General features: G+C 36.0%; 1 protein-coding gene and 1 non-coding gene across 3 annotated transcripts in view; one reads left to right on the top strand and one right to left on the bottom strand.

Moving 5' to 3' along the window:
* HIKESHI (heat shock protein nuclear import factor hikeshi) overlaps positions 1-19,503 on the top strand; it is an 86,541-nt gene that overhangs the window by 37,560 nt on the left and 29,478 nt on the right. For both annotated transcript variants that reach the window (XM_077113337.1, XM_077113338.1), the window contains exon 3: positions 15,563-15,714. In XM_077113337.1, coding sequence (XP_076969452.1) covers positions 15,563-15,714 — 152 coding nt within the window. The remainder of the gene's footprint in view (positions 1-15,562; positions 15,715-19,503) is intronic.
* On the bottom strand, positions 16,985-17,055 carry TRNAE-UUC (transfer RNA glutamic acid (anticodon UUC)). Its single transcript has one exon. It is a non-coding gene; the product is annotated as a tRNA-Glu (tRNA).

The following is a 19,503-nucleotide window of genomic DNA, read 5'->3' as shown; positions in this document are numbered from 1 at the left end:
AATCAACAAAACCAGAAGTTGGTTCTATGAGAAAGTCAATAAGATTGATGGACTCTTAGCAAGGTTGACAAAAAGAAAAAGAGAGAGTATGCAAATAAATAAAATCAGAATGGAGAACCAAGATGGTGGCTTAGCAAGGCGTGGGATTTAGTTTATTCTCCAGAAAGGCTACTAAACAACCAGAAACAATACAGAACAGCTCCTGGGGCCACATCAGTGACTGAACACACAGCGTACCCCCAGCCTGGACCAACTGGACTGACTGCGAACCTACCCAGTACTGTGAATTACAGAAGCTGTGGTGGCTGGTGCCTCTCCCCCACAGGCTGCTTCCCAGAGGGAAAAGGAAAGAGACTTTACCAGCAGCAGGGGTTGAGCACAACTAAGCTTCAAGTGTGGAATTAATTCACAAATTCTGATTAATAAAAATAGGTCCCCAGCTCAGGTAAACCTGGTCAAAGCAGAGGTCACTGATTTTTGCACTGACACTAAGGGGACAGGACTGACAGAAATAGGAAAAAAAAAGAAAAAAGAGAGGTTTTTGTGGCTGTGTTTTTATGGAGGCTTGACTGCCTTTGGATACAGCAGCAGGGCTTCACAGGCTGCAGCTGCCCCAGGCATAGGCAAAAACAAACTTCTTGAAGAGCTTGTCTGGAGCTGGTGACTTCCCCAGGGGACGGGTGAGGCCCAACTCGGGTAGAATCCCTCCCTCAAGGAATTCAGACTCCAGGGCTTGGTTAACTTGAAGCCATTAAAGCCAGCCTACAACCTCTCCTTTATCTCCACCATGCCACCAGCAGAGTCTGCCAAAGCTAAAGGTACCATATCATCTTATGCTGGTGGGACCTGCAGGCAGACAAGTGCCATGTACTGGGCAGGATGAGAAAAACAGAGTCCAGAGACTTCACAGGAAAGTCTTTCAACCTGCTGGGTCTCACCTTCAGGGAAAACTGACCCAGGTGGCCCTTTCCTACTGACAGGAGGCCGATTTGGTCTTGGAAAATCTGGCTGGGGTCTATAATACCTAAGTAGACCCTCCTAAGGGTGGGGAGAAAAAGGCACCATACAAGCAGGGCAAGAGACAAGAAAACAAGAACTGAAAAATTCTCCTCTGTTAAACAAAACCTAAGCTAGAGGTCCAGAAAAGCCTGAACTGAGTGTCAAAGAACAGACAGACAACAAAATCATACTGCAAGAAAACCGTAGGTAAAAGAAGTGAAAAACAATCTCCAGAATAAACTGATTAAGGTAATTAAATGCCTAGACACCAGCAAAAAGACAAATCACACTAGGAAAATTGAAGATATGGCCCAGCCAAAGGAACAAACCAACAATTCAAATGAGATACAGAGTTGAAACAATTAATTCAGATTCTACAAACAGACATGGAAAACCTCATCAAAAATCAAATCAGTGAATTGAGGGAGGATATAAAGAAGGCAAGGAATGAACAAAAACAAGAAATCAAAAGTCTGAAAAAACAAATCACGGAACTTATGGGAATGAAAGGCCCAGTAGAAGAGTTGAAAAAAAAAAAAAAAACAGTGGAAACCTACAATGATAGATTCCGAGAAGTGGAAGGTAGGATTAGTGTACTGGAGAATGGAGCATTTGTAATCCCACAGGCAAAAGAAAATATAGGGAAAAAAATGGAAAAATATGAGTAGGTACTCAGGGAATTGAATGACAATGTGAAGTGCATGAATATATGTGTTGTGGGTGTCCCAGAAGGAGAAGAGAAGGAAAAACGAGGAAAAAAACCAATGGAGGAAATTATCACTGAAAAGTTCCCAATTCTTATGAAATACTTAAAATTACAAATCCAAGAAGTGCATCATACCCCAAAGAGAGTAGATCCAAATAGACGTACTCCAAAACACTTACTAATCAGAATGTCAGAGGTCAAAGAAAAAGAGAGAATCTTGAAAGCAGCAAAAGAAAAGCAATCCATCACATACAAATGAAACCCAGTAAAACTATGTGTAGATTTCTCAGCAGAAACCATGGAGGCAAGAAGACAGTGGTATGATATATTTAAGTTACTAAAAGAGAAAAACTGCCAACCAAGAATTCTATATCCACCAAAATTGTCCTTCAAAAATGAGGGAGAAATTAAAACACTTTCAGACAAAAAATCTCTGAAGAATTTGTGACCGAGAGACCAGCTCTGCAAGAAATACTAAAGGGAATCACTAGAGGTAGATACAAAAAGACAGAGGAGAGAGGTGTGGAGAAGAGTGTAGAAAGGAAGACTGTCAGTAAAGGTAAAAAGAAAATTAGATATATAAAATCCCAAAGGCAAAATGGTAGAAGAAAGTACTACCTGTACACTAATAACACTAAATGTTAATGAATTATACTCCCCAATCAATAAAATCAGAAATGGAGAGGAGACATAACCACTGACCCCACAGAAATAAAGGAAATAATGAGAAGATACTGCAAACAACTTTATGCTAATAAACTTGACAATGTAGATGAAATGGACAACTTCCTAGAAAGGCTTGAACAACCAACTTTGACTCGAGAAGAAATAGACAACTTCAACAAACCAATCACAAGTAAAGTAATTGAATCAGTCATTAAGAAGCTCCCCAGAAAGAAAAGTCCAGGACCAGATGGCTTCATATGTGAATTCTACCAAACATTTAAGAGAGAATTAGTACCAATCCTGCTCAAAATCTTCAAAAAAAATTGAAGAGGAAGGAAACCTACCTAGCTCATTCTATGAAGCCAACATCACCCTCATACCAAAGCCAGACAAAGATATTACAAGAAAAGAAAACTGCAGACCAATCTCTCTAATGAATATAGATGTAAAAATCCTCAACAAAATTCTTACAAATCAAATTCAGCAGCACATTAAAAGAATTATGTACCATGACCAAGTAGGATTCATCCCAGGTATACAAGGATGGCTCAACATAAGAAAATCAATTACTGTAATACACCATGTCAGTGAATGAAAGCCAAAAAACCACATGATCATCTCGATTGATGTAAAAAAGGCATTTGACAAAATTCAACATCCTTTCTTGTTGAAACTGCAAAGGATAGGAATAGAAGGAAACTTACTCAATGTAATAAAGGAATATATGAAAAACCCACAGCTAACATTATCCTCAATGGGGAAAAACTGAAAACTTTCCCCCTAAGATCAGGAACTTACATGTCCACTGTCACCATTGTTCTTCAACATTGTGTTGGAAGTTCTAGCCAGAGTAATTATACAAGAAAAAGAAATACAGGGCTTCAAAAATGGAAAGGAAAATTCTCAGCGTTTGCAGATGATATGATACTGTATGTCAAAAACCCTGAAAACTTCACAGCAAAACTACTAGAGCTAAGAAAAGAGTACAGCAAAGAGGCAGGTTACAAGATCAACACTCAAAAATCTGTATTGTTTCTATACACTAGTAATGAACAATCTGAGGGGGAAATCAAGAAAAAAATCCATTTACCATTGCAACTAATAGAATAAAATATTTAGGAATAAAATTAAAGAGACAAAAGACCAATACAAAGAAAACCTCAAGAAATTGTCAAACGAAATCACAGAAGACCTGAATAAGTGGAAGGGCATACCGTGTTCATGGATTGGAAGACTAAATATAGTTAAGATGCCAGTTCTACCTAAATTGATTTACAAATTCAATGCAATTTAAATTAAAATCCTAAAAACCTACTTTTCAGTAATAGAAAAACCAATAACCAAATTCATGTGAAGAGGCCAGGTGCCCCCAAATAGCTAAAAGCATCATGAGATAGAAAAATGAAGTTGGAAGCATCATGCTACCTGACTTTAAGGTGTATTATGAAGCTACAGTTGTCGAAAAAGCATGGTACTGGCATAAAGATAGATATACTGACCAATGGAATCGAATCGAGTGTTCAGGTACAGACCCTCTCATCTATGGGCAATTAATCTTTGATAAGGCAGTGAAGCCAACTCACCTGGGACAGAAAAGTCTCTTCAGTAAATTGTGCCTAAAGAACTGTATATCCACATGCAAAAGGATGAAAGAGGATCCATATCTCACACCCCATGCAAAAATTAACTCAAAATGGATCAAAGACCTAAACATTAGATCTAAAACCATGAAACATTTAGAAGAAAATGCAGGGAAATATCTTGTGAATCTTATAATAGGAGGCATTTTCCTGGATCTTACACCCAAAGCACGAGCATTGAAGAAATAAATACATAAATGGGAACTCCTCAAAATGAAACGGTTTTGCACATCAAAGATCTTCGTCAAAAAGGTAAAAAGACAGCCTACACAATGGGAGGCAATATTTGGAAATGATATATCATATAAAGATCTAGTATCCAGAACATATTTAAAGATTGCTCAGCTCAACTACACAAAGACAGACAACCCAATTATAAAATGGGCAAAAGGCTTGAACAGACACTTCTCAGAAAAGGAAATACAATTGTCCAAAAGGTACATGAAAAGATGCTCAGATTCCCTGGCTGTTAGGGAAATGCAAATCAAAACCATAATGAGATATCATCTCACACCCACCGGAATGGCCATTGTCAATAAAGCAGAAAACGACATGTCCTGGAGAGAATGTGGAGAAAGAGGCACACTTATTCACTGTTGGTGGAAATGTCAAATGGTACAATTGGTGTGGAGGGCAGTATTGCGGGATCCTCAGGAAGCTAAGTATAGAATTGCCATGTGATCCTGCAATACCAATGCTAGGTATCTACTCAGAGGACATGAGGGAAAGAACACAAATAGACATTTGCACACCAATGTTTATAGCAATATTATTTACAATTGTCAAGAGATGGAAACAGCCAAAATGTCCATCAACAGAGGAGTGGTTAAGCAAGCTGTGGTATACATACGATGGAATATTATGCAGCTGTAAAATAGAATAAAGTCATGAAGCATGTAACAACATGGATGGACCTTAAGAACATTATGCTGAGTGAGATTAGCCAGAAACAAAAGGACAAATACTGTATGGTATTAAAAAGGAACAGCACCTAAGAGACCTGTAGGACTCCATCAAGTGTTCCAGCATTCCCATACTGGGAGTCCCAGACAGAATGGAGAGAAAGGGCAGAAAGAATATTTGAAGAAAATAAAAGCCAAGATCTTCCCAAATGTATTGTAATCATTAATCTACACATGCATCCAAGAAGCTTATTGAATTTCAGTAGGTACTCAAAGAGGTCTACACTGAGACACATCACAAACTGCTGAAAGCCATAAAAGAGAATCTTGAAATTAGCAAAAGATAAACAACTTTTATGTACATACAAGTCATCCTCAAGAAGATGAATGACTGATTTCCCATCAGGAACTCTGGGGGCCAAAAAAGCAGTGGGATGATATTCAAAGTGCTTAAAGAAAGAACCTGTAAACCAAGAATTCTCTATCTGACTAAACTGTTCACTAAAAATGAAAGAGTAATTTAGACTTTCTTAGGTAAACAAAAACTAAGAGTTTGTTTGTTTGTTTGTTGCTAGCAGATCTGCAGTAGAAGAAATGCTAAGGGAAGTCTTTCAGGTTTAAATGAAATTACAAACGGTAATTTGAATCCATATAAAGAAATAAAGAATACTGGTAATCTCCAGTACTTTAGAACAGCTAGAAGTAAAACTTAAAGTTGTGGTATTGTAATCCATACCAAACTCTGAAATCTGTTCTAAAACGTATTGTTGCGATGTGCTTTGAAATTTATTACCTTTTTGTATATATGTTATTTTTCACAAAAAAGAGAAAAGAGAAGGAAGAGTATAATAGAGAAGATAGGAGTTGACAAATGAGTATGACTGCTGAATCATTACATTGATACTTCTTTTGGTCTCCAGTATCTTGGAAGATAGAAGAAAAAACAAGAAATTGTGGAACTGTAACCCATACCAAATTTTAAAATCTGTTCTATAGCTACTTGTTAAAATATACTTGGAAATTTATTGCTTTTTCATATATATGTGTTACATTTCGCAGTAAAAAAATGTAAAGAAAAATACAAAAATATCCCCCTCAAGAAAAAAAAAATAGTATTGGAGTCATTAAAGAGCAAAGTAAGGAAAATAATATGTCTGTAAGAAAACATGACTCTGAGGAAAAAATTAACCAAGAAAGGTTTTTGTTGTTGAACTGTTTAATAGTAACATTATATATATATAAAGAAGAGAATATCCACAACTGCTGTGCCCTGAGAGGGATGGGGAGAATCCTGGTAAGAATACCTACATAAATAAATATGAAAGTCAGGATTAATGTATTTTTTTGTTTGTAACTCCTCTTTTTTGCTATCTGATTTAAAAGACATTTTCATCAAATAATTGTGAATCTATTGATGGGCACACAATGTATAAAGATATAATTTATGACAATAATTACATAACAGGATAGAAGTATATGGGTACAAAAATTTTGTATACTATTGAAATTAAGTTGATAGTAATCCAAACTAGATTGTTACAAATTCAGATGGCAATTATAATTTCCAGCGCAACCATTAAGAAAATAACTAAAAAATATACATAGTAAAAGACATGAGGGAATTTAAATAGCACACTATTTTACACAACATTAAGCTCTCCAATTAAAATTTAGAAATTAGTAGATGGATTTTTTTTTAATGATGTAATTATATACCATCTACGAACTTTAGGTTCCAGTATACAAATAGGGTGGAAGTAAAAGGATTTTAAAAAGGGTATTCCATTGCCAATAGTAACCAATAGACAAAATAACAATCAAATCAGAACCCAAACTTTTGCAGCTACCTGGAAAGAAGCAGAAAATTCTTTCCTTGTGAAGGGTGGGGCTTAGGGCCAGAGTGCTGAAGATCTAAGCAGTGTTCTAACCTTTGCTTCCCCTGCAAGCTCAGAGGCAGCCCAGGTGGTGAGATTTGCCAACTGCCAAGAATCAGAACTGGCTGAAAGTACAAATGGACTTAGGAAAGTTTTCCCTGAAGCCACGAAGTGGAATCATTAATGGATCTGAGAGGGGAAGATGGGGGGCTCCCAGATGCCGCAGTGAGGAGGGTACAGTTGAGCACGTGTTATTTTAGATCACTTAGTATAAAATAATTTATATGCTTAGCTTTTAAAAGGTTTCATTTTGGGTACCCTAACATCAACAAATTTCATTGTTTCTCTTCAGGTATGTTAAGACAAAACAATAAACCTGACAGGAGGGTTTTGGAAAGTGGCTGTATTTTCAGCTTCCATAAGCCAGTTATAAAGTGATTAAAAAAAAATCTCTTGATCGTCAAAGCATCTGCATTTAGGAGCTGTTAGCATTCCTGTAAGCTTTGGCATGGGCCCCCTGGGGTGTCAGATGATTATTCTAAGGGCACAAACTAGAGTCGCCTTTGCTGCAAGGCATCATCTCACTCATTCTTCAACTTCTGGCAGGAAAAAAAAATTGAAGTTTAAAAGGTTAGCATTTGAAAATAACTCATTTTAAATTTCCGCTTTTTGAGAAAGAAACATAGCATTGAGATGGAGAATCATTAATGGCTCTCAAAAACAAAAAAAGAAACTAAGAAAAAAACACACATGGTTCTTGGTAACATTAGAACCTACCAAGCCTGCCTTTCTCAAATTCAGCAGCTTGGAATTGCTTTTCCTGAAATTCAAAGTAGTTAAAACTTTTCCCACGCAGTGATCTCTGTCCCTACTTTAACTAAATGTACTTAAAGAGTGTGTAATCCCATTTCTTCCCAAAGCAGCTAAAAAATTTTCACCAAATCAAATAGTTCTTTGCAGCCCAATTTAGAAAGTTACAGCTAAGTTTGTATATGCATAGTTTTTTTTGTATATTCATCATCATGATCGTTTCTTAGAATGTTTACATCAATTCAGAAAAAGCAATAAAAAGAAACAGAAAATATTTCATACATACCCCTTACACCTCCCCTTCACCGATCACCAGCATTTCAATCTACTAAATTTATTTTAACATTTGTTCCCCCTATTTATTATTTATTTTTAATCCATATATTGTACTTGTCTGTCGATAAGGTAGACAAAAGGAGCACCAGACACAAGGCTCCCACAACCACACAGTCACACTGCAACAGGCATATCATCATACAGTTATCTTGAAGAAACATGGCCACTGGAGCACACCTCCACATTTTCAGGCAGTTCCCTCAAGCCTCTCCATTACACCTTACTAAACAAGTGATATCTATTCAACGCGTAAGAATAACCTCCAGAATAACCTCTTGACTCTGTTTGGAATCTCTCAGGGGCTGACACTTTTATTTTGTCTCATTTTGCTCTTCCCCTTTTGGTCGAGAAGATTTTCTCAATCCCTTGATGCCGAGTTCCAGCTCATTCTAGGATTTCTGTTCCACATTGCCAGGAAGGTCCACATCCCTGGGAGTTATGTCCCACATAGAGAGGGCAGTGAATTTGCTTGCTGTATCGGCCAAGAGACAGAGAGCACATCTGATCAACAGAAGAGGTTTTCTTGGGGATGACTCTTAGGCCTAATTTTAAGTAGGCTTGCCTATCCTTTGTGGGATTAAGTTTCATATGAACAAACCCCAAGACTGGAGGCACAGCCTTTTGCTTTGGCTGTCCCCACTGCTTATGAGAACATCAAGACTTCTCCACTTGGGGAAGTTGAATTTTCCCCTTTTCTCACCATTTCCTCAAGCGGACTTTGCAAATACTTTTTAGTCACTGTTCAAATCACTGTGGGATTTATCTGGGCATCATTCTGAACAAACCTACAAAATCTCACACCCTATGCAAGGTTCGAAGTACTATGGTGTTCGATTAAGCTGTCCACATAAGTTTTATTGGGAAATAAATGCATAGTTTTTTAAACACAAAAATAAAAATGGTTAAAATTTGACTCAAAATGTATCAGTGAAACATCAGAGCTAAAACCGTAAAACTTTTAGAAGAAAGCAGGGGGAACCAAAGAAAAAGAATAGATAAAGTGGACTTCATCAAAATGAAAAACTTATGTGCATGAAAGGACATTATCAAGAAAGTGAAAAGGCAATGAGAGAATAATTGCTAACCACAAATCTGCTAAGGGTTTAATATCCAGAATATATAAAGAACTCTACAATTCAACAAGAAGACAATCCAGTTTTAAAATGGACCTGAATAGACATTTCTCCAAAGAAGATATGAAAATGGTCAGGAAGCACACGAGAAGATGCTCAAAGGAAGAGGTACATCAAAACCACAAAATGATACTACTTCACAGCCACTAAAAGTGGCTATTACTAAAAACAGAATAAAACAAAACCCAGCAAATAAGTGTTGGAGAGGATATGGAGAAACTGGAACCCTTATACATTGCTGGTGGGAATGTAAAATGCTGCCATTGCTGTGGGAATCAGTTTGGCACTTCCTCAGAAAGTTGAACACAGAATTACCAGATGCCCTGGGAATACCACTTTTTAGTAGACACCCAAAAAAAGTGAAAGCAGGGATGCAAAGATAATGGTATGCCAGGGTTTATAGTAGCATCATTCATCATAGCCAATAAAATGGAAGCAACTCAAGGATCCATTAACAAATGAACGTATAAAGAAAATGTGGTATGTGTTAGTGTGAATCTGTGGTGGACCCCAGAAGAGACATGTCCTTTAATCCTCATTCAGTATTGCTGGCTGGGAGCTTTTTGATTGTTCCCACAGAGATGTGACTCACCTGATTGTGGGTATTAACATTTGATTAGAGGGAGATGCGACTCCACCCATTCCAGGTGGGCCTGTCTGGAATCGTATAAAAGAGAAAACATTTTATAGAGACGGTCCCTTTTAGAACCATGACAGAGCCATGAGAGCTGCAGAGTCCACTAGCCAGCAACCCTTTGGAGATGAAGAACACCCACCCCCAGGGGAGCTTCATGAAACAAGAAGCCTGGAGAGAAAGCTAGCAGAGGTCGCCATGTTTGCCATGTGCCTTTCCAGTTGAGAGAGAAACCCTGAACTTCATCAGCCCTTCTTAAAAGTGAAGGTAACCACTTGTGGTGCCTTAATTTGGACATTTTTATAGACTTGCTTTAATTGGGGCTTTTTCATGGCTTTAGAACTGTAAACTAGCAACCTTATAAATTCCCTTTTTAAAAGCCATTCTGTTTCTGATATAGCACATTCTGGCAGCTAGCAAACCAGAACATCCTACAATGGAATATCATTTAGCTATTAAAAGAAGTGAAGTGATGGTATATGCCACAACATGAATGAACCTTGAAGACATCATGTGGCATGAAAGAAGCCAGACATAAAATGACAAATATTGTATGATCTCACTTCTGTAAAATACTTAGAATAAGCAAATCTCACAGAGACAGATAGGTTACAAGTTGCCAGGCACCAGGGAGGGGAAGAGAAAGGAGAGTTACTGCTAAATGGGTGCAGAGTATCTGTTCTATTTTGCTAGTTGCTGGAGTGCAACACGCCAGTTTTATTTCCCAATAAAACTTATGTGGACAGCTTAATCGAACACCATTAAGCAACACACCAGAGATGGATTGGCTTTTAATAAAAGGGGATTTATTTCATTAGTTCTTCAGAGTAAAGGCAGCTAACTTTCATCTTTCTTACGTGGGAAGGCACAGGACGATCTCTGTTGACCTTCTCTCCAGGCCTCTGGGTTCTAACTACTTTCCCCAGGGTGACTTCTTTCTGCATCTCCAAAGGCCTGAGTTGTGAGTGCTGAGATGAGGTATGCTGAACTGCTTGGGCTGTGCTACGTTGAGCTCTCTCATTTAAGTACCAGTCAATTAAATCAAATATCATTCATTGCAGCAGGCACGCCTCCTAGCCAACTGCAGATGTAATCAGCAACAGATGAGGTTCACGTACCATTGGCTCATGTCCACAGTAATAGAACTAAGCACCTTCATCTAGCCAAATTGACAACCTAAATCTAACTACCACAGCATCTGTTTCAAATGATGACATGGTTTGGGCAGTGGGTGGTGGTGACTAGCACAGCATCCTGAATGCACTAAATACCACTGAATTGTGAGCTTGAAAGTAGTTAAAATGGGAAATGTTGAGTTGTCAGTATCTTACAATAAAAAGTTAAAAATAAAATGAAAATTTTTTTATGAACTAAAAAAAGGTAACCAGTAGAGAACTAGAGTAGCCATACTATATAAAATAGACTTTTTCCCATGACATCACATCCAAATATTTTTATTGACAAATCTTCACACACACAGTCCATACATAGTTTACAATCAGTGGCTCACAATATCAACACATAGTTGTGTATCATTACCATGATCGTTTTTAGAATATTTTTATCAGTCCATAAAAGAAATAAGAAGAAAAAATTCTTACATCTCATACCCCTTACCCCTCCTTCATTGACCACTACTATTTCAATCTACCCAATTTATTTTACCCCTAATTGCCCTACTATATATTTATTATCTTTTTTTTTTTTTACTCACCTGTCCATACCCTAGAAAAAAGAAACGTCACATAACAAAGTTTTCACAGTCCATATGAGTGAGGCATGATCTTGTGAATGTGCAGTTGTTTGAGCATACAGGACTTCTTCTATCTGAAGGTAGATGATAAATAAGCAAAAATATAGTAATGGATTACTATTTGTTTTTGTTTTTTAACAGAGAAGGTATGTTTCACACATATGTAGTAGTAAAAGATAGTAAGGGAGTCTGTATTTACTGCAGGTAAATCTGTAGTACAGGTAGTATACCCAAATCTAACTGCAAATTCAAAGTTACTTTTTCTGGTTCAAAAATTCTTCTTGTTACTACGAAAAAGATTGTCTTTGGTGGCAGAAAGAATTTTGTCCCTTCAGACCTATTTGAGAAAGACTTTCCCCTTGAGTTGATAAAGCATCATCTCCACAGAACATGTCTTTAGGGAGGTACTCATGTGGCCTGTATTTCTATTTTATGGTGATATGCATACCCTCAGATAATGCAATTGGTGTTTTTTTCTTCCTTTTAAAAAAAAGAGCACATCAAAGAAGTCATAACCAGCCTAAAGCAGTGGTTTTCATTGGTGGCTGCATTTTAGAATCATGTGAAAGTTTTAAAAAAAATCCTGAAGCCAAGATCAATTAAATCAGAATCTCCTGACAATGAAAACCAGGTACCAGTACTTTTTTTTTAAGTTACTCAGGTTATTCCACCATGCCTTCAAGGTTGAGAACCAGTGACCTAAAGCATCTCAGCCAGGTGGTAATCTATGGAAGGTCCGTGTATCTGCAGTAACCTCTCATGGTTGCATCATGATACTGTATTCAAAATTGCTAAAAACAAATGTTTCTGTTCTGCTTATGTCCTAAGGTAATCTACAGTAGAAAATGTATGGCCTTATGATGAAGAATTTGTATAGTTCTCTGGCTGTTCTGATGAGAAATAAGAAAATGTTAAAAATTGCATTTATCCTTGATCTCTTTTTCTGTAAGTGTTGGCATTCCTCTATTTCCCATTGACTTACATTCAGTTTTTCTCTTTATTAATTTTCTTGGGTGATACTAGGAATTTTTACCATCTCATGAAGGCAGATGTATTTTCAAATAAAAATGTCTTAAGGAAAAAAAATAGACTTTAAAACAAAGAAGACTTTATATTCTAATAAAAGGATCAATCCATCAAAAAGATAATTATAAATACATATGTAGCTAATAAGAGAACCCTAAAATACATGAAGCAAAAACTGACAGAATTAAAAGGAATAATAGCTCAACCATAATAGTTGGAGATTTCAGTATTCCACTTTTGATAATAGATGTAACAACCAGGCAGAAGAGCAGCAAGGATATACATGTGAACAAGACAACAAACCACTAGACCTATATAGAACCCTACTGAACAGTAGCAGAAGAGACATTTTTTTTTAAGTGTACATGGAACTTTCTTCAAGATAGACCATATATGTTAGGCCTCAAAATAAGTCAATAAATTTAAAAAGAGAGAAATCATTAAAAGTATATTCTCCAACCACAATGAAATGAAAATAGAAATATCAGGAGGAAGTTTGGAAAACTCACAAATAATATAGAAATTAAAATGAGTAATTGAAAAATAATTTAGACCAGTCACTTTTAGTGAGGAATGTGTGCTTATTTTTAAAACTAGGAAAATTTATTTATAATTTTTATTAGCATTCTTGAAAATTAAGAATTTAAATGTTTTCAGAGGATAGTCTGGTTATTAGGAGTGTGTGTTTTCCCTAGTTGGCTAAATATTTTGTAATAATGAGAGCATCAAATAACCCAAAAATCTATCCAGTGTATGATTTTTTCACCACACTAACTTTTTTTTTTTATGTTTTAGGTGGATTAATAAAAGTGTCCTATATTTTCCAAGTAAAAGCTGACATTTAGAAGTGGTAGACCAGATATATACTTAATGATACATTAGTTTGTAAAGGGGAAAAGTATTAAATGTTTTTCATGAATAAGATGCAACTTTTGAGCATTGAGTGTTGTGATCCCCGGCATTTAGGTCCTGTTTTTTATTAGTGATATTGCAAAGTTAAAGATCTTTCTTTAATTGAATAGCCAGAAAATGTAAAAACTAATTCTTAAAACCTTTTAAGAACTATTCTTCCGGGCGGGCCATGGTGGCTCAGCGGCAAGAATGCTTGCCTGCCATACCAGAGGACCCGGGTTCGATTCCCAGTGCCTGCCCATGTAAAAAAAAAAACAAACAACCAAAAAAAAAGCTATTCTTTCCTCAAAGTCTTTTACATAATTAGCATCGAGTCTTTTACATAATTAGTTCTCATTAATTTTTCTTTCATTCTGTTAATGTCTATTCCTAAGTAGGGTAATTTTAATAAATTTTAGAAAAATGAAACGTTTCTCTGGTGGGAAAACTCTTAGTTTCCTTATTTTTTGTTAAATATTCTAAAAGCTAAGTGGCCTTTAAAAATTTTTTTTGAACTTTTTTTATTGTATGATATATATACAAAGCAAAGAAAGAAAAGAGCAGTAATTTTCAGAGCAGTCTTCAACAAGTAGTTACAGAACAGATCCCAGAGATTGTCATGGGCTACCATTCCATCATCTCAGATTTTCCCTTCTAGCTGCTTCAGAACACTGGAGGCTAGAAGGAATATGTATGTGTGTGTATATATATATATACATACATATATATATATATCATCATCACAGTTGACTTTTTTCTTTTTTTATGAAAAATAACATATTACAAAACAAACTTCAGAGCACATCACAACAATTAGTTGAAGAATAGATTTCAGAGTTTGGTATGTGTTACAATCCACAATTTTAAGTTTTAACTTCTAGCTCTGCTCAGAGATACTGAGGACTAATAGAAATATTGATATAATGATTTAGCCATCATACTCATTTGTTAAACCCTACCTTTTCTGTATAACTCCACCATCACCTTTAATCTTTCTCCTTCACTTTAGGGGAGATTCTAACTTATTCATCTTGGTCGGGGCTGTCAATAATATGGGATAGTGTGATGGAACTAGTTGATGTTCTAGAGAGGCTGTTGCCTCTGCATTTCAGGACTTAACTGGTCCAGGGACCCATCTGAAAATTGTAGGTTTCTGGAAAGTTACCCTAGTGCATGGAACCTTTGTAGAATCTTATATATCACCCCTAGGTGTTCTTTAGGATTGGCAGGAATGTTTTTGATTGGGGTTTGGCAAGTTATGGTAGGTAGCAGTGTCTAACTCAAGCTTGCATAAGTGTGACCTCCAGAGTAGCCTCTCAACTCTATTTGAACTCTCTAAGCCACTGATACCTTATTTGTTATACTTTTTCCCCATTTGGTCAGGATGGTATTGTTGATCCTACAGTGCCAGAGCCAGATTCATCCCTGGGAATCATCTCCCACATTGCCAGGGAGACTTTCACCCCTGAATGTCATGTTCCACATAAGGATGAGGGCAATGATTTCACTTGCAGAGTTGGGCTTAGAGAGAATGAGGCCACATCTGAGCAACAACAGGCCCTCTGGAAGTAACTCTTAGGCACATCTATAGGTAGGCTAAGCTCTGCTACCTAAATAAGCTTCACAAGAAGAAGCCTCAAGATCATGGGCTTGGCCTATTAATCTGGATCTCCTTAAATGTTTGACACAGTATATGGGGTTTCTCCATTGGTAAAGTTTATTGTTCTTCCCATCCCTCAAGGGACTGTGCCAAAATTTTTTAGTATCTGCTTAATATACTCTGAGATGTATTCAGGCATTACATTAAACTATACAGGATTAAAGGCCCTCATTCTTATTCTGGGCTCCCTATGTTTGGATTTTATGTGCTACAGAAAATTTAGGTTCTGGACAAAATAGACCTTTCTTCCTTTGGCACCTCAAAGAGTAGGTGAAGTTCTAAAGCACAGAATATGTCTTTCTTATCCCTGTATGCTGAATTACCTTAATCTTGACCTAATAGGCTTCTTTCTTACCTCTAAATACCAGGTTACACATATATGAAACAGCCTGCTAATTGGACTTTTACATTTATCTCAAAAGAGACAAAGTTGCATATAACAGAATACTAGAAATTCTTCCATATTTACAAAAGAAATTTGTAACAGTATGAGTTAAATTTGAAATACCTGATACATATTAATTTTTTTCAGGAGAAGGAAGCCAACACCCTTTTGGAGCCATGAATATTGTCCGGACTCCGTCTGTTGCTCAGATTGGAATTTCAGTGGAATTACTGGACAGTCTGGCTCAACAAACTCCTGTAGGCAATGCTGCTGTATCCTCAGTTGATTCATTTACTCAGGTAATGCAGTGTACATTTAATTATTTCCTAATAGAAGTTAAAAAAATTTTTTTTCTTCAATTTGAAAATTAGCCTGGTGGTTGAAAACATGTAAAAATGAAAGTAAATGTATAACTCATTATCAACATCTGGGGACATTTAAAGTTTGTCCTCTTTTTCTATAGGCATTTTAAAATTTGTAAACACTTTGATGAGATTTATGTTTTTAGTTATAAAATATCTCCAAGTGTTTTTTGTTTCTTTGTTTTTCAATTTTTATTGATAAAACTAAACAACATGCAAACATGAACATTCTTAACATATGAACATTCCATACTTGGTTTGCAGTCAGTGGTTCACAATATCATCACATAGTTGTATATTCAACACCATGATCATTTCTTAGAACATTTGCATCACTCCAGAAAAAGAAATAAAAAGAAAAAAGAAGAAACTCATACATACTGTACCCCTAATGTTAAATGTATGCAATGAGAGAGATAACTCACTCTCATTGACCACTAGTATTTCCCTTTACCCAATTTATTTTAACATTTGTTCCCCCTATTATTTATTTATTTTTAATCTATATTTTTTTTACTCATCTGTCCATACAGTAGATAAAAGGAACATCAGCTACAAGGTTTTCACAATCACACAGCCACATTGCAAAAGCTATATCATTATACAATGATTTTTTTTTTTACAAATTGAGTATCAGTGTTTTCATTCATCTTTGTCATGTACTTACATATTTTAATCATTCTGTAATAGTTAAGACATCATTGTTTGCTCTCCAATTTTCAGATACAATCAGAGTTATTTTCTGATTTACCCAGGTCTTTGAAAATATGTTGAGAACCACATAAAAGATAGAAACTGACTAAAAGACCGACAGTGATAAAGTAATGTAATGGAACAATGGCCACATTTTTTATCAGTGTTATTTCATGCTTTTGTCAAGATAAACACAAATATACTAAATTTTTCAGCAACGACTTTTACTGTGTCAATGCATGCAAGTATGACTCTGTTGAAGATGTTTATTCTATTGTTTTTTTCTTGTTTCCAAATTCTGAATTCAGTATTTCCATAAGCATTTCAGAATCCTACATTTTTAGCATTCATTTAAAAATTACATATAATTCAGCCAAGTCCCCACTGTTTGCTCAGTTGAATGCTAAAATGTTCTTTAGAAAATATGTTCCCAGTGTGAAAATTTAGAAAATATACTCCCAGTCTGTCTGTGAAAAGTTTAATCTCTCCCTCACTTTTTTTTGTGGGGGGATGGTGCATGGTCCAGGAATTGAACCCAGGTCTCCTGCATGAAAGGCAAGCGTTCTACCACTGAACTACCCATGCACCCTCTCTCCCTCACTTTTTTTTCTTTTATACAATCACACAGTCACATTGTGAAAGCTATACAATTATACAGTCATCTTCAAGAAACATGGCTGCTGGAACACAGCTGTGCATTTTCAGGCAGTCCCTCCAGCCTCTCTGTTACACCTTAAAGGTGATTTCTATTTAATGCGTGAGAATAACCTACAGGATAACCTCTTGACTCTGTTTGAAATCTCTCAGCCTGACACTTTATTTTGTCTCATTTCTCTCTTCACCTTTTCAGTCGAGGTTTTCTGAGTCCCTTGATGCTGAGTCCCAGCTCATTCTGGGATTTCTATCGCCTGTTGCCAGGGAGGTTTACACCCCTGGGAGTCATGTCCTATATAGAGAGAGGGAGGGCAGTGAGTTTGCTTGCCATGTTGGCCCAGAGAGTGGCCACATCTGAGCAACAAAAGAGGTTCTCTCGGGGTGACTTTTAGGCCTAATTTTCAGGAGGCGTATCCTTTGTGGGGATAAGTTTCATATGAACAAACCCCAAGTTTGAGGGCTTGGCCTAAAATGGTTTTAAATAATAATTTTGCCCCATTTTCTCCCACAGATAGTATCCTAGGCTGTGATATGTTGTCAGCCTCATAGGCAAGATCCTTGTCCTCAGGGTGTTTACAGCTCATGTATAGCTCTGTTGCTTGTTGCTTTTAGTGCATCTCCAAAGCCAATTTAAAATATCTCATAAATTTTCCTACTTATTTTGTATCTGTTTTATTGGTCTTTTCTTGATATGATATAAATTTTGTTTTAGCAGTTTCTTTGAGATATATGTACATACCATAACATCCATTCAAAGTATATAATCAGTGGCTTCTTGTATAATTGCAGAGTTGTACATCCATCATCAGAATCAATTTTAGAACATTTTCATTGTTCCAAAAAGAAAAGCCCATGCCTTTTAGCAGTCACCTCTCAATCCCTCTATCTTTCCTGGCCCTACATAATCACTAATCTAATTTTTTTTTCCCTCAACTTTTCTCTTCCTTTCTTCCTATCCCCTCTTGAAACCATGGTGGTAGCCTGTCTGTACTCCCTTATAATTTGGCCAAGTCACATGTGATGACATATAAATACATATGTGTATGTATACAGAGGATTTTTTTGCCATTATTTTGGAAAAATGGGATCCTATTATGTACATATTTTTTCCTGTACCTTTTCTATCTTAGCTTTATTATGGAAATCCCTCTGAATCTACTAGTATGGATCATATTTGTTCCTTTTAATAGTTGCATAATCTTCTTTGCACCTATAAATGTAGCATTATTTATACAGCTGTTTTCCATTGATTGGCATTTATTTCACTTTTATTTTTTCCCCACTCAAAAAATGATGCAAAAATTAATTATATTCCTACAAACCTCTGTCTTTATTTTTCATGGATTTTAATTTCTAAATGATAGTCCTGGTTTGCTTTTTCAAAGGCCTGTGGTAGTTTGCTTTTTTTTTTTCCTGATTCTTTTCTGTAGCAAAATATATTGGTTTGGTTTTTGCCATCTGCTAGATGAGAAGTAATGTATCATTGGCACTTTACTTGGTACTATCTAATTACCAATGGGGTTGATATGTCTTTTCATATGTTTATTGATCATTTAAGTTTTCTTTTTTGTGTGAATTTTGTTTTTATATCCTTTGCTCATTTTTTTTGTTGGGTGGTTTATTGACACCTATTTCCTTCCTTTGTGTAGCTTATATTTTAGTGGGAAGAGATAGTTAATATGTAAATAAACAATATAACGTGAAAGCAATGATATGAAGAAACATGAAGCAAGAAAAGGATAATAAAGAGTGATTTGGAAGATCATTTTAGATAAAAGGGAAATGGAAGGTGTCCCTGATAAAATATTTCAGCAGAGACTTGAAGGGGAGAATGAGGTAGAAGTCTATTGTTTCACAAATAGTCTGAAGATCTTTGTGGCTAGAGTAGAATGAGAAAGGATGAGACATGGCAAATGTGGTTGGAGAGTATGGGGAATGTAACTATTAATTCTCCTATGTTGGAGAATTAATATAGGGCTTCAATGGACCTTCAGTTTTACTCTGTTTGGGAGGGAAAATTTAAGAGAATTTTGAGTAGAAGAGTAAATATACTCGAACTTATTTATTTTTTTTTTTTATTAACGGAAAGAAAGAAAGAAAAAAAAAAGAAATTAGCACAACATTTAGAAATCATACCGTTCTACATATGCACTCAGTAATTCTTAACATCATCACATAGATGCATGATCATCGTTTCTTAGTACATTTGCATCGGTTTAGAGGAACTAGCAACACAACAGAAAAAGATATAAAATATTAATATAGAGAAAAGAAATAAAAGTAGTAATAATAGTAAAAAACAAACAAACAAACAAAAAAACCCTATAGCTCAGATGCAGCTTCATTCAGTGTTTTAACATGATTACTTTACAATTAGGT

The sequence above is a fragment of the Tamandua tetradactyla genome, chromosome 8 (assembly GCF_023851605.1).
Source record: "Tamandua tetradactyla isolate mTamTet1 chromosome 8, mTamTet1.pri, whole genome shotgun sequence".
NCBI classification, from domain to species: domain Eukaryota; kingdom Metazoa; phylum Chordata; class Mammalia; order Pilosa; family Myrmecophagidae; genus Tamandua; species Tamandua tetradactyla.
The sequence above is the reverse complement of the archived record's forward strand: the minus strand, read 5'-3'. Positions and strand labels throughout refer to the sequence as shown.